The sequence below is a fragment of the Gymnoscopelus braueri genome, assembly GCF_963280865.1.
Source record: "Gymnoscopelus braueri genome assembly, chromosome: 23".
NCBI classification, from domain to species: Eukaryota; Metazoa; Chordata; class Actinopteri; order Myctophiformes; family Myctophidae; genus Gymnoscopelus; species Gymnoscopelus braueri.
The window spans coordinates 32,399,802-32,416,537 of NC_137625.1; the positions used below are offsets into that span (position 1 = coordinate 32,399,802).

Genomic DNA, 16,736 nt, shown 5'->3' on the forward strand with positions numbered 1-16,736 from the left:
GTGCGTGTGTGTGCGTGTGTGTGTGTGTGTGTGTGTGTGTGTGCGCGCGCCTGTCTGTCTGTCTGCCACTCAAAATGGTGTCTGTGTCTCATGTCACAGCCGAATGGAAATTTGGACCAACCAACTACTTCCGATAACCAAAATATCACGAATACCTGTATCTGTCCAGCCCGCTGGTCTGAGAAAGAGGCAGAAATGCTCAGTGTGTTCGGGAGATTGTGTGCATCTGATTGGCCTACCCGACCAGCGACTTCACGGATTGGTGGAGCGGTTAACCCGACCCGTCTGCTTAACTGATTGGCAGAGCTTCGCATAGTATAAATGGAACCAGTGGTGGAAAAAGTACACAAATGTTTTAGTATCAATACTGCAATGCAGAAGTACTCTGTTACAAGTAAAGGTCAAAATGTTACTTGAGTAAAAGTACAAAAGTATTGGCATCAAAATATACTTAAAGTACCAAAAGTAAAAGTACTCGATTTACTATTTTCAAATAGCCTAGGTATAAAATAGGACTAAAGTGGTAAATGTATGTTTCATGATATTGTAATTTTACTTCAACTTGCATTGTTCACGACATGCAGGGCCCCAAAATGATTATTATTATTTTCATCATCTGATTTAGTTTAAAACCCTGACCCTTTCATTCTGAATTGTAAATACTAACTGTGCTGTGTGCCACCATGCCTTTATATGAAACCATACAGTGGATATGGACTCTTAGATCAATAAAACTACTCACATGAAGCACTAAACACACAAAAGCACCATAAGCACTTGAAATACACGAGTAAAAATTGAATTAAAAACATCCAAATTGCACCCTCTGGCTTTGTGTTATAGCAAAGGCGTTTTATCCTGGTCCTATCAACCTTATGGATCAAGTCCTCAAGTTGTTTCTACAGCATGGGACTTCAACCCTTAGGGGGTCCTCAGAGTTACTCAAATGTTTGTATCATATATTTTCTTTGTTTTATATATTAACCACTTGAATCTCAGCATCCCTATTCTGGGGGGAACGTTCGGGTGAAAATACCCGATCTACAAGCTCACAACGTGGTGCGCTGCGACGCGTTGTGAGCCTCAACGTCCCAGAACCGTCCCAACATACAATTTTAACCGTCCCAAAGTTAATGTAATCCATCCCATTTTTTAAAAATATTTCTTTATATTCTTTTAATTAAAAAAAAAAAGGTTTGAGGGCTTTAAGTGGTTAAATGTCTGAAAATAAATATTAACATGCATGCAACATATTAATAGAAAATATAGTGTAAACTAGAAAAAGTGCTCCTCGGAGCGCAGGTCCCCGCCAGGTCAGGTAGGTTATTGTGGAACAGCAATGTTCGTAATTTGCCAATCAGGACGGATCCTTCTTAAAGAAAAGATGGTTGTTCCATATATGAGGTAGCATGACTGGTAAAGTTCAACAGGCACAAACATGTATCTTAGCTGACATTGAAAAAAAACATAACTGCCCAAAAATATCAAAGTGAAATAGCAAAAATAGGCAATAGCATATATCACTGGACAGTGCAATTATATCAGTACTTAAGCCTGGGTACAAATGTCCTGTGTGAAAATGTTGCATCTGTAAACAGGTATGGGAATGAGAATAGTAGGTTAGAGCAGGTCCAATACATACTAAAACATCACTCAGTGCAATTTCAATAAATGTAATTCACAGGTACCAGATCCCCAGGTAAGCATAATAATGCAGCAAAATACACAATTTCAAAATAATGCATAAAAATTCACAAATACAATCACAGCGCGCTTTTTTTTTTTAAGGCACTGGTAATATCACAATAGTGACATAGGGCAGCGATCCGCCTGCACCCTTTACAATAATTACAAGTCAAGGACTTGTCTTGGCTTGACAGCACGGCCTGATCGTGTGGTGTAGCCAGGCTGATGGTTATCTGGCTGAGAGTTCAGGTGTGGAGGTGACACAGGATTACGGTGATGGGCCTGTGTGTTGCTGACACTGGGCTCCAGCTGCTGTCGCACCGTCTCCGCTGTCGTGTTGGTGTGGCTCTCGACTCTCTCTGAGGTGTCGGCGATTGCGTCGATAGGTCTGACCTCCCTCCGCTGGTGGTGATGTGGTAGCTCCTGTCTGTGTGTGCAGGTCGTGTCACTGTTGCAGGTGTCCAGGAACCATCCTGCTGGCGAAACCGGATGGGCGCACCAGCAGGTAACTGGGGTAGAGGTCTGGCAGACCTGTTTGAAGTAGAACTGTTGCCGCTGCTGACAGATCTCTCTCCGCTCACGTACTGACTGCTGACAGACGACTTGTGGCTGCAGGTGTTTGGCTGTTGCAGCAATGATCGACCGTAGTCTCCGGCTCATGAGAAGTTGTGCCGGTGACTTCAGGTTGTCTACTGCAGTGTTGTGATACTCTAGCAGACTGAGATAGGGGTCTTTGGAGATAACAGCTGCTGAAGTACAGCTATATAATATTTCTAACTCAAAGAATCTGCTGTAGTAATCGACAATGATGACATAGTCTCTTGAGTTCCAGGTGAATAGGTCGGTGCCTAGATGACATAGTCCCAAAAAAGACAGTTCGGATCTATCCCAATCAGAAACCATGGATGGACAGCGGAGTACGTGCACATCTGCATGAACGGGATGCTGGTTTCAAATCTGGCGACGTGGAAACGCGCAACACGACGCGCGCGGCCCTAAACAGCGCCATCAGGAAGGCGAAAAAGGCCTACACAAAAAAGATGCAAGACAAACTCAGCAATGGCGACATCAGGAGCACATGGCAGGCGGTACACACCTTGACAGACTGCAAAACAAGAACCAGAAGCGAGGTGAACCCGCCTGCCTCCCTCCCCAACGAACTGAACACTTTCTACGGCCGGTTTGAGATCAGCTCCAACCGCGGCAGCCAAGCGGGGCCATCAGCAGCACCAGCAGAGGAGAACCCTCTAACCATCTCGGAGAGAGAAGTGCGTACAGCCTTCACACGGGTCAACATCCACAAGGCAGCCGGACCTGATGGGATTCCAGGCCGGGTCCTTAAGACATGTGCAGACCAGCTGGCGGGTGTCTTCGCTGACATCTTTAACCTCTCCCTCTCCCTGGCTGTGGTCCCTGCAGGGTTCAAAATGTCAACCATTGTGCCCATTCCCAAAAAGGCCAAAGTGACATGCCTGAACGACTGGAGACCTGTTGCTCTCACCCCGATCGTCAGCAAGTGTTTCGAGAAACTGGTGAGGGAATACATCAGCTCCACGCTACCTGCCTCGCTGGATCCATGGCAGTATGCATACCGCAAAAACAGATCCACCGACGACGCTATTGCCATGGCTCTCCACACCGTCCTCTCGCACATGGACAACAAGCTGCTGAAGGACAAATATGTACGTATGCTGTTCGTGGACTACAGCTCAGCATTCAACACCATTGTCCCAGCAATACTTGACAAAAAGCTCAGAGACCTAGGGCTACACCCAAGCATGTGCGACTGGATACAGGACTTCTTGTCCAACCGACATCAGGTGGTGAGAATGGGCAGCATCACATCCGACCCCCTGACCCTCAACACCGGAGCACCCCAGGGATGCGTGCTGAGCCCTCTCCTCTACTCCCTGTACACGTATGACTGCATAGCCACACATGTCTCCAACACCATCATAAAGTACGCGGACGACACGACAGTGATAGGCCGAATCGTCAACAACGACGAGTCTGACTACAGAGAGGAGATCAAATCACTGGCACGCTGGTGCCGGGAGAACAACCTCTCTCTTAACGTCGACAAGACCAAAGAACTGATCGTGGACTTCAGGAGGCCGCGGAGAGACCATGCGCCCATCCTCATCGACGGTGCTGCAGTGGAAAGGGTCAGCGAGTTCAAGTTCCTCGGAGTACACATCGAGGAGGACCTCAAATGGGAGACGCACTCCACACACGTGAGGAAAAAGGCTCAGCAGCGACTGTACTGGCTCCGCCGCCTGAAGAAGCTCGGAGTAGGACGTCGCATCCTCAGGCTGTACCACAACAGTTCTGTTGAAGGCATCCTAACAGGCTGTGTCACGGCCTGGTACGGGAACTGCACTGCCCGAGAAAAGATCAGCCTACAACGAGTAGTGCGATCGGCAGAGCGGATAATGGGAATCGAGCTCCCAGCGCTCCAGGAACTGTACAAAAAGCGGTGCGTGGTCAAAGCCAAGCGCATCATCAAGGACAAGCACCACCCAAGTCACAGACTGTTCAACCCCCTACAACGACCGCGACCGGGCAAGGGGCTCTACCGCAGTATCAAGAGTTCCACCACCAGGTACTGGTGTAGTTTCAATCCGGCTGCTGTCAGAATGCTGAATGGGGCATAAGCCTGAATGAGGCATAGGCCTTGTTCAGCAGCCTGACAACAGGCGGCGCAGACTTTTCTGGCTCTTCCTGATCACACCTGTGGATTATACCAGGGACAATGACTTGGACTTTAGCCCCCCCTCGGACACACCTGTGGACTACACCAGGTACAAATGACTTTTTGTTGCACTCCCTCATGGAGCTACTTGCGGATTATACTAGGGTCAGTCCACTCTAGGTGGACACGCACTGACCTTTTGCACCTTAATCCCTTGTATAACGCACTGACTTTTTTATTGTGCTCCTTTTCCTCTAAGCACCTTAACGTCCATTGTCTATCATGCACAGTATAAGTATAACATGCACAGTATACAATACATTGCTGCTATGCTCAGGCACCTTAGTTTAGTTTTTTTTTTTTTATTATCTCAGGTAACTTGTAAATATGTAGATAACTTGTCTGGCCTTCTGTTGCTCTCTTGTTTTGATCTCCTTCCCACTTGCCCCCCACCCTCTTCTTCTCCCCCCCCCCCCCCTCTTCTTTCTATGGAAACTAACGTTGCGATGGGAACGATGTACAAAAAAGAATTTCACCCACTTTTTTACCTTGTAAACCTGTGATGTGACAATAAAACTGATTCTGATTCTGATTCTGATTCTGCCTATCACCTGCCACGGCCTGTCTGGGATGGTGTGTGACAGCAGGGGCTCTCTGGGGTTAGCGCTGCGGCGTTCTTGGCATATGCTGCAGGCCTCCACTGCTGCCTCGATCTCCTTTCCCATGCCGGGCCAGAATAGAAGGTCTCGTGCTCTGTTTTTGCTCTTTTCCACACCCATGTGGCTGGAGTGTATGCGCTCTGTCATGTTCTCCCTGAGCTTACGGGGAATGATGATCTTCTCACTTTTGAGCATGATGCCATCGATTTCTGAGATTTCATCTCTGTGATTCCAATACTCCTGAATGCTAGGCGGGCAGTGTGACCTTGTGTCAGGCCAGCCATCCAGTGTGGCTTGTCTCAGGTCAGTGAGCTGCGAGTCTTGGCTTGTTGCCTCTCTTATCTCTGACAGTCTCTGATCACTCACAGGAACACTGCTGATAACTGTGTGCGCCTGGGCCTCCATCCCTTCATGCAGGGCTCTGTCATGGTACTCTATGGACTTCCGTGACAGTGTGTCAGCCACAGGTATGTCTTTTCCAGGCCGGTGAATGATTGTGATGTCGTACCTCTGGAGTTGCAGTATCATTCTCTGCAGTCTTGGTGGCGCTGCTGCCAGTGGCTTCTTGAGTATAGCCTCCAAAGGTTTGTGGTCTGACTCCACGACTACCTTGCGCCCATACATGTACTCGTGAAAGCGTTTGCAGCCGAACAGTACAGCATACAGCTCCTTTTCTATCTGCGCATAGTTCTCTTCGGTGCTGTTGAGAGACTTGGATGCGTAGGCAACTGGCTTACTGTATTGAAGCATGACTGCACTAGGGCCACTTTTAGATGCGTCCACTTGTAGCCGTAGCTCCTTCTCAGGGTCAAAGTACGATAGTACTGGGCCTGGCAGCTGAGTTATCAGTTCTTTCATTTGATTGAATGCTCTGTCGTGGTTAGCGTCCGACACAAACTCACTGTCTTGTTTTAGTAGTTGTCGCAGTGGTGCGTTGATCTCCGACAGATGTGGAGCAAATCTGGCGAGATAGTTTATCATTCCTAGAATGGTCTCTAACTCGGCCTTGTTCCGTGGTGGCTGCATCTCCTGTACAGCGTTCACTTTCTGTGGATCAGGCTTTATGCCTTCGTGTGACAGTGTGTGGCCAAAATAACTGACCTCTGACACGCAGATGTGGCATTTGTCAGGGTTCAGTCTCACACCTCTCTCTCTGGTGCGCTGTAGCATGGCTCTGAGGTGTCGGTCGTGGTCCAGCTTGGTTTTCCCAAACACCAGCACATCATCGACGATGGCTGCCACGCCACTGAGGCCCTCATACGTCTCGTCCACACGCCGCTGGAACTCGTCCTGTGCTGAGATGATCCCGAATGGCAGTCTGAGGAAGCGATACCTGCCAAACACTGTGTTAAATGTTGTTAACATTGATGACTCATTGCTCAGTTTTATGGCCCAATAGCCTGACCTAGCGTCCAAAACGATGAAGTATCTTGCTCCGGCGAGCTTTGTGATGACGTCCTCCAAAGTAGGTAGGGGGTAATGAGGCCTTAGTATAGCCTTGTTGAGGGGCCTGGGGTCTACACCCTCAATGTTCCTGTCTTTGGCTTCTCCACGACGACGAGTGCGTTCACCCAGTCTGTGGGCTCTGTGACTTTACAGATCACATTATTATTTTCCATACTGTCGAGTTCATCTTTAAGGTGGCTTCGTAGAGCTATAGGGATCCTGCGTGGTGGGCAGACTACAGGTGTGATGTCAGGGTCAACACGAAAGTTGCATTCACCTGGGAATTCACCTATGCCTTGGAATACATCGGCGTACTCCTCTATTATGCTCTGACAGTCAGTGTCTATTTTGTCTCTTTTCTCAGACACAGCCATCACTATCCTGACAAGGTTTAGGTCACGACATGCTTTCATAGCAAGAACAGGTGGGGCACTAGTGTCAACTATGTGGAAGTCTAGCAGAAGTGTACTGTTTTTGTGTCTGCACTTTAACTTACATTTTCCATCAACAGTCAGTGCATGTCCTCTATAGTCTGTGAGCTTGCGTGTAAGTAGTTTCAGCGTGAAACCACATCCTTGAACAGTGTCTGGAAGATGTTGACTGGAATGGTGTTGGCCTGTGCGCCGGTGTCCACCTTGAATCTGACCTTTTTGGGGGGAGAGCCAAGCTCGACATCTGCATAAGCTTGCTAACTGCTTTTCCCTTCATTTTCAATAGTGATGCTGTCTATGTAGAGGCCTGACTCTTCTTCATCGTCCTCTTCATATGCATCTGTGTTCTCTCTGACAGTGTGTACTGTTTTACGGTGAAAACCAGACTCTGCTGGGGGCTTGGATTTGCATGCTCTGGCGAAATGATCAAACTTTTTACATTTCATGCACTGCTTTCCTTTAACTGGACAGACATCCTTACTGCTGTGTTGCCCTGCACAGTAGCTACAGGTTTTGTGTGTAGAATCATATTCTTTTGGCCTTGCAGCTTTCTGCTGTCTCTCCTGCCTGTATGGCTTTCTGCTTACAGCATGTACAGTATCATGATCTCCTCTGGTGCTTCCCATAGCCTTCAGCTGCTGCTTAGCTAGCTCATGGGACCTTGTAATGTCTATGGCTTTCTCCAATGTGAGATCTGCTCCCTGATTGAGTATTTTCTCACGGACATGTGGTGAATTAGTTGCAAATACAATGCGGTATCTGATCATTTCATCACTATCTTGGTAGCCACAGTCGTTTACAAGCAGTTTTAGCTCAGTCACAAACTTTTCAATAGATTCATGCTCACCCTGCATCCTTTCATGAAACTTGTATCTAGCATAGAGGGTTTTAGCTTTGGGAGTGATGTAGGCTGAGTACTTATCATAGTACGTGGCTAACTTCTTGGCCTCATCTGCTGTGAATGTCCAAGTGTTGAATACATCATGTCCTTTCTCCCCAATCCAAGAGGAGGTAGCTGCATTTGTCCGCCTCTTCTTTCTCCCGAAGGTGGCCGGTAAACATCAGCTGCGCATGTTGCTTGAAGCGTCTCCATGCCTCAGGCAGGTTCGTGGAATCCCAGTCCCATTCAATTTTTTCAGCGATAGGTTAGCTAATAGTCCGCTACTCTGACACCATGTAATATTTCACCCTTTGGTCGGTTATAAACCGTAATATTAATAAACACAAGGATGTGTATGTCTCAGCATGGTTTGTTTATTCCGCCATCTTGGATCTCATTCCAAACTTAACTCCCGTCCCCAAGTCTCGCGGGACTACATACTCACTCCAGGCGTACACTCCAGAGTGTACCAAGTATGTTACAACACAGATCGGTGCAGTTATACTGTAGGTAAAAAAATTGGTCTGTTATAGCGCCACCATGAGGCTTTTGTTCAAAACCGAGCACTCCTGCAAAATTTGGAAGCCAATGTTAGCCAATCAGGATGGAATATGAAAAATTTGAACGACCTGTTTGGTTTAATGACTATAGAGATACTGTGTACCGATTTGTGTGATGTTTGGACAAAATCTGTAGGAGTACTGTCAAAAAATGTGTTTTGCCAAAATCGGCCTCCTGGTGGCGCTATAACAGGCCCATGTGAAAAATTTGGTGCAGAGGTTCTGCTCTGGCATCCAAGTGTGTGCGCACAGTTTCGCTGCGATCAAGCCAACACACACACACACACACACACGGAAGGACGGACGTACTGTATGGACAGGGTGCAAAACATACTCTCTCGCCATGCCGAGACAACAAAAGAACAACATTAATTTGCACAACACTGATGACAGTGCTGTCAAACAAGTCTATCTATGAAATCTGCAAAACAATTTTATACAATATGTAGTGGGGGTCCCTGCTCCATCTCTTTCAGCTAAGGGGTCCTTGGCCTGAAAAACATTGACAGAGTTACTCCATCGACTCTGAATGGCCTGCTGCCTGGAAACACCACTAACCAAGTGCCGTTAGCCCTGATGACAACAAACTGATTTAATTGGCAACAGAATCCTCTTGCCAAGCAGCACAGTTGCCTCCACACAAGATGATATTAAAAACTGAAGAGGAGACATGTGAAGGAGCACAGATGGTGGTCTCATGAAACGGTAAAGAATTAACACAGGAAATGAAACAATAGTTCAGTCCCACTTAAAGGGATAGTTCACCCCCAAAATGACTTTTTTTTCTATTGATTAGTCACCCCATGGAGACTTGAATTCATGGATATTCTTTTGTTTTTGTCGCATTCCTCGTAGCCAATAATTTGATGACCGGGCAGCGGTTCCGGTAGGAGACACAAAGGAGACTCTTTGTGTCTCCTACCAGAACCGCTGCCTACCGGTAAAACATACATGTATTGGTTAAAATAGCCGATCTACAAGCATCGTGACGAGTTGTGAGCTTGTAGATATGCTATTTTCACTATTTGTTTGCTTTTTTAATTTACCCATTTATTTTTGTTTTAATGAAGAATGAGAACCCCATAGCTTGGGAAACACTGCTCAATGTCCTCATTTTCCTGTCTCTCTGCTGTAAAAACAAATACAGCAAAAACAAGGGATTGCTCTTGGCAGATACACCGGTCTCAGCTGGATAACGGTGAGCTTTGGTGAAAGCCTTGGTAATATGAATGCTGTATTCAATCTACAATATACAGTACATCTGCAAGTCGGACACAAATTGAGCCACATAATAAGACATCTGTTAAACTGGACAACTCTCATTATGATGTTCAAGAAATACAATTATGCCTAACTAATACATGTATCTGTAGTGAGGAAAAAAGGATGAAAAATTACTATTGCCCACAGGCTGATAAAAATTCATCCAGGACAGTTACATTTTCCCTCATTATCATAATATCGCATGATTTAGTTTGATCCAATTTGCCTATGGGTAACTGAAACCTGACTGGCTGACAGAACAAATCAATCATGTAGCCTACACATGATCACAGAATTTGTACTGTGAAACTTGTTCAACAAAATAAAACAAAAAAGTGCAACTCTGGATGTGTGCCATGTGTGCCAACGGTGCAAGACAGTCACAGTGTTTTCTCATAAGATTGAAATCAATACAAGATGAATCTGAGGGAAAGCGAGCGACAATGTTGAACTCGCAAAAACAACATCCAAAGAATATCAATAAAAACAGCTTCAGACTAAAGCGGCTTTATTTGACAACATGACAAAGGGCTGCACGCCGGCGCATTGATTCAGCTAATTAACGTTTCACACAGACTGCTGCTTTGTAAATATCAATGGAGAAGCCGGTCAATAAAGACACAGTTAATGCATGTTACTTGTTGCATTTGTCTTCCGCCGCCCACGCCCCCTGACTTCACAAACTTAGACTTGTCTCAAGCAGAGGGATCGATCCGCCCGCTCTTATGCTCATGAGAGAAATGTGTCTCATAAGCGATCGCCGTTCGACTGCGGTGTAATTGCATGTGGCCAATTTATTGCAGGAGCAGTATAGCCTTGTGAAGGAAGGAGCAGCCTCACACAAGTTTGAGAACACTACAGTGCTAGTGTGGCGTGGGTCAGTGGACCAAACATTTGAAGGTTGGATTCTTGCAGGAGCAGCCATTGGTTGGCTCCCACTTTCGTGTCAGCATCCTCGAAATGCCTCAGCAGGATTTGGATAAACTTCTCCATGCATTTAGACTCGACTACTGTAACGACTACTGTCTTTACAGGTCTCCCTAATAATTAACCAGACAGCTCGAGTTGATTCAATCAAGTCCTAACAACAGAAAGTGGATCATATCGCTCCAGTTCTTAGATCTTGTAGGCCTACATCGTGAACCATATCCAGACTTCTCAGGTCGTCTGGGACAGGTGCCACATATCTGAAACGAACTCAGAGAAAACATGCAGATCTGCTGCTACAAATCTGTGGTTCTTTTAAATCAAAGCTGAAGACCTTTCCGTTTGCCATTGCCTTTTACTGAGGTCATTTAATTTTACTCTCTTGTCTTTACATTTTAAATTCCTCTTATTACAGCATGGCTCTGCAAAGGGCTAGCCCTCTGTGTGTGAGTGTGAGTGTGTGAGTGTGAGTGTGTGAGTGTGTGTGTGCGTGCGTGCGTGCGTGCGTGCGTGCGTGCGTGCGTGTGTGTGTGTGTTTAAATGGTTAAAGCACTATATTCTGATAGTAATCATTGCTATAGAACGTTTGTTCAGTAACAGGAGTCTCCCTGTCTCCCCAGCTCTTTGATAAACAGAAAATATATTCAAAATGTCAGCAAATCAGGCTCCGGGTACTCATTTATCAGCTTACTTTTTATAGTTTTCCAGTTCCAATTTTGTCTGCTCATTTATTTGTGTCATCACTTCCAATTTCCCTTGTTTAATCTGTATCCTGTCTGAGTTCTCTATCCTGATTGGATAAAATTGGTATCCTGACCTGGAAATGCATTTTATAAAGAGCTGGAGAGACATGGAGACTCATGTTACTAAACAAACACTCTATAGCAATGAGTACTATCAGAATATAGAGCTATTTAACACTCATCTTTTCCAAAGAAAGTCTCTTACCCTTCCTTTAACTGTATTGTCTTAATGCTTAATATTTTGTGTAAAGCACTTTGAATTACCTTGTAGAAATGTGCTATACAACTTAACTCGCCTTGCTTAAAATGTTGCATACTGTAATAATATACAATCACATAGAACCAATAAGAAGACGGTACCTGGCAGATAGGTTGAGCTCTCAAACCAAATAGTTACACCTGCTCAAAACAAATGCAAATCTGTGACTTATGACACTGGAACGGAAAGAAGAAAAGTGCACTCTTCCCTCTTCTTGCACGCTGATCAAACTTGATTTCTTCATCAACTATCGAGGTGTTTTACCTGTGTGCCTTCATCGGGGGGAGGGGGCATAAATATAACACTATAGCCTCCAATCCATCATCACGTTCCCGGGCCGCCGCCGCAGCTCCAGCTACATCTGCCTGCCTCCTGGCTGTATTCGAAGGGATTTATTTTCCCTCTCCTCCCCCATGCAGTTGATTCTCTGTAGTTAGGTAGAGGCCTGCCTCGAGGACTCTTTATAATCATGTAATCCATCCATTCACATTGTGGATACTCCTTAAATCCCCCCCCCCCCCTCCTCATATTTACCTCCTCCGTCTCCTCGGAGTGTCAGAGCAGTTGGCGCTTCGGCGGCGACGCTGCGAGTCCTGCAATCCTTTATTACTGATAATACGCAGGAGAGACCTGGGGAGAAGCCATGAGGGGGTTATGTGTGAGGGGCGGGGGGGGGGGTAGACAGACATGGTTATTAGCACTGAGGCTGCCTTGGCACGGACGCACAAACATGGAAGTACAGCTGTGTGTGTGCGCATGTGTGCGCGAGCATTAGAATGCGTGTACGCCATAACATGGCCAGCACATTCACAGACCTGCATGTACACCAACACACAACACAACACAACACAACACAACACAACACAACACAACACAACTCACAAAAGCATGCTAATCCCTGCACCCCATGTCTTCTCTCTCCTCCTTCACTACCCTTATACCTGCCTTATTTCCTTCCCTCTCTATATCAGAACCACGGGCCATACATCTATATCGTATGTAAACACGCAATCTAAATGCAAATACTTAATCGTCTCAGCATGCATGCAGGCCCCCCGGTATACCTTTACCTCCTTGCAGTGTAGCCCCGTGATCACCCCCCCCCCCCCTCACTGGCCACCAGCCCACCCACTCACCCCCCCTGTCCAGGATCCTCCACAGCCCCACCCCCGGCAGACATTCAAACTATTATTGTGAGATGGTGGGGAACCGATCACAGTACATTCAAATGATTAGCCCATTCAATCCGGAACGCATTATGTGTCACTTCAGATTTCTTTGGCTATTCAAAAATAGCAGATATGCAAGCTCGTAGCATTTGGATCTGCTACTTTTTTCCGCGGCCAAATAAATATCATTTTGGGTGGTCCTTGACGTGAAAAAAGTTTGAGAACCACTGATTATAGCAACATAAGTTAAAAAATAAATAATCATAATGTTAGGATTTAGAAGACATTTTGTAGAATCCCCCAGAAGCAAAGATTTGAGTTGACATAATATTCAAAGATTTGCACAAACTTTCACGCAAATTGCAGATCTGCAAGCTAGTATAGCTCGGTGCCGCACTATGAGCTTGTAGATCTGCTAATTTTGACGGATTGAATGAGTTAAACCAACCAAAAAAAAATGGGCCGGGGGACATTGTCCCGGCATTTCAGGGACATTGTTGTGTGATTATTGTTGAGCCTGTGTGTGTATGCAGGGTAGTCAATAGTGGAATCTAATAATGTGTCTGCACTGTATTCTTTATCCGTTTAATAGCCATAAGTAGCTGTGATGTATGATCCCAGCAGACAGGAAAACCGGCAAGTTGTTTAGAACAGTGGTTTGGGGTGTTGCAAGTGGGCTCCCAAATTACTTGGCAAAACACTATGATAATATATACTATAAATTCCATTGTATTGTATTGATTGGATGATCCTTAACCCATTAAGACCTGGAACGTATCTTTGTCATTTTTTCATTTGAGCTAAAAAGCATTATTTTACAATTTGGCTATTAAAAAATAGCAGATATACAAGCTCATAGCGCGGCACCGAGTGCCGCGCTATGAGCTTGTAGATCAGAGAAAATGTGTGCAAATTAATATATTTATATTATTTAAAAGCTAAATTTTTTAACTCAAATCTTTGCTTCTGGGGGTCCCTGGAATAACATATTTTGAGATGGGGGTCCGCGGCCAAACACATATCATGTTGGGGGTCCTTGACATGAAAAAGTTTGATAACCACATACATGACATAGAAACATACGTTTTTCAGAAAACTGTTAGGATTGAGAAGACATTTGTATGGAATCGTTTCTCAGGTCTTTTCCCTGAAAATACACGTGGTCCACCCATCTGACCCCTTAACACGCTAGCCTTTGTGTTCAGATGGGTGGCCCATTTTCAAGTGGGGCCCCCGATCCAGAAAAGGCGTTGAAAGGCCTGAGCCTAAAATTCTCGTCCGTATGTTTGTGAGCAACACATTCACTGTGCTGGGAGTGAAAAGGGAGGAAAAAAAGCTTGATTACATTTGAATGCCAGCGTCGGTATTTGACCTTCCCTGACACCAATACATTAGCGGTTCTCATTGCTCAGTATCAGCACAGGGGGAATAGATCTCATACTGTATCCAGGCCAATTATACAGCGCTGCATGGTGAGTAGGCTAAGTCTCCACAGACTTGAATAGCGTCGGAGGCGAGGCAGGGAAGCTCAGCTAATACGTGATAATGATGATGCTGTTTTGGCTGACTTACTTACGTGCCGCGGCAGTGGGCTGCTCGCATAAAGTCTGAATCCAATGTGAACTGAGGTAAAGGCAGTCTGGGTTAGCAGCACACAGGTTTTCAAAGTCGGGGCCGGGTGCCAGGCGGGGACAATAGGCTCTATGCACAGCAGCCATATTGGAAAGAAATTGGGCCTCTTCCTTACTTCCTTCACAGGTGTTACCAATGATACTAATGAAGGCTCTGTTCCATTCTGGTCAAACAGTCAGGGTGCTGATATTGTGCATGTTGGCTCACTAGAAACACTACTAGTGGGTCTCAAAGTGTGGTGATGCGACGCATTGTGAGCTTGTAGATCTGCTATTTTCAAAAGATTTAGAAACTTGTGAAATGGGACATTCTGCATATGAGTACTTTTACTTTTATACTTGAAGTATATTTTGATACCGATACCTTTGTACTTTTACTCAAGTATTTTTTTATTCTGGACTTTTACTCGTAACGGAAAATTTCTACATTGTGGTATTAATACTTTTACTTAAGTGGAAAAAAAAAAGTACTTTTTCCACCACTGGTCAGGACAGATACGATGAAGGCTTCCGTTCCTGACATGGTGGAGACAGCATCAACGGTGGAGGAAAGACAACAGTGACAGGCAGCACAGCCTGACTGAAACATGACAAGTTCCCTTCATTCACACGTCTGATATTTACAGTAGCTCTGACTCACTCAAATGGCCAATTTACACTGCAGTCGTCCCCTTTTTTTCCTAAAGAATAACTAAAATCAAAATAAATAATGCATCCCTTTTGGGAAACAAACGTGAAAGGAGAAAATGATGTAACCTGATCGTTTCTACCATGTCAATCATATTGAAGCCAGGCAAGCTCTTATGAGCATAACAAGAGCGCACATGTACAGTACACAGAAACGACAGGAATTGACAAATATTTAGGAAAGTGTACACTAGGGACTGAAATAACATTTGAAAGGTCATATATCCTACTAAAACAAGTAAGACGCGCGAACGCTGGAAGCGAACGCAGCTCGAAAATATTGTGTATTTACGGACTTGTAATCTGTGTTATTTCACCGTGATGTGGAGAGGACATTGTGTGTGTGTGTGTGTGTGTGTGTGTGTGTGTGTGTGTGTGTGTGTGTGTGTGTGTGTGTGTGTGTGTGTGTGTGTGGCAGGCTGGTGTGCATTGTCTAAATTCCTGCACTCTGGCGCACTCTGGAGGCTGCTTACAGGCAGTGCACGCATGTGAGTCACATGGGCCACATGAGCCAATGAGAGCATGAACACAGACAGAATCGCAGACAGACAGACAGACACACACACACACAACCTGAGCAGGGTTACATAGTAAGCTCCACTTGGTCGGAGGCGCGGCTTCGCCGCGCCTCCTTCCGCGTTCGCAATAATAGCTAAATAAAATAAAATAACAAAATAAAATAAAATGGAGAAAACTGTCAACCAGCCTGCCCTCATGCAAGGACTGAGGAAGCTGATTTATTTCACTTTTACCAAATTTAAGCTGTTCAATTGCATTGTTGTGCACATTTGTGTAGAAGTACCCTTGTACTTAACTATATTATGACCTTTTTACATGGTTCAATATCATACCTTTTTAAATGGTTTAACATCATACTTTATATGACCTTTTTACATGGTTTAACAATCGTTTGTTCTCCTTACTCAACCTGAACATGCACTTGGGCATTGGCCATGAACGTACTGTATACAGGGACTGACACAGATGATCTTTCACTTTTCCCTCATTTAAGCTGTTTATTAGCATTTTCGCCACGGGCTGTGGGATCTGTAGTTTCTCGGGTTGATGTCTTTGATGTCGGGATAACAAGAATAAGTGAGATAGTTGGATACTTCAAGGTCTTTATATTGAATAATTGAGTATTTGGGTCTACTGTATAGCGGTCTTTTTTAGGCCAAGGACCCCTTAGCTGAGAGAGAGACAACAAAGTGTTTAATTTTTTTTTTCTTTTTGGGGACTGCCTTGCCTTGGCAGTAATACTGCAGCTTTGATAGTTTTTAGTTTCCTTTGACGGCACTATCGTGTGTTGTGTAACCTAAATGTTAGTTTGCACATTATCTTTGCTAATAATATGCTGGATTCGTATATTCAAACCCTTCTCTATGATAAGATAGCTGCGTTTTTTCGATTACTTTTTTACATTTATTACAATTTGTTTTTAATGTATTTAATTGTTTTCATTTTCCCCCAAAAATATAAAAAATAAATGAAAAAGTAATTGAAAAAACACGGTCTCCTCACGTATTAGAAGGACAATATCAGTCACCAGAACAAAGGACGGGTGTTTCCGATTAATCTATCATGGTTAAAATGGAGTTTGAAGTTACAATGGGTTTATATAGGAGGGGGAAGTGTCTGATAAAATGAATATCAAATATCTAAATACTGAATCAAGCAACTTAAAAACTGTCCGGGGTGCTCCC

At 44.9% G+C, this 16,736-nt stretch overlaps 1 protein-coding gene across 1 annotated transcript in view; it reads right to left on the reverse strand.

The window, feature by feature from the left end:
* Nucleotides 1-12,353: 12,353 nt before the first annotated feature.
* LOC308079637 (proteasome subunit alpha type-4-like) overlaps nucleotides 12,354-16,736 on the reverse strand; it is a gene marked incomplete at both ends in the record, with an annotated part of 39,959 nt that continues 35,576 nt past the window's right edge. The window contains one exon of the mRNA XM_080421189.1: nucleotides 12,354-12,361. Within this exon, the coding sequence (XP_080277315.1) occupies nucleotides 12,354-12,361 (8 nt within the window). The remainder of the gene's footprint in view (nucleotides 12,362-16,736) is intronic.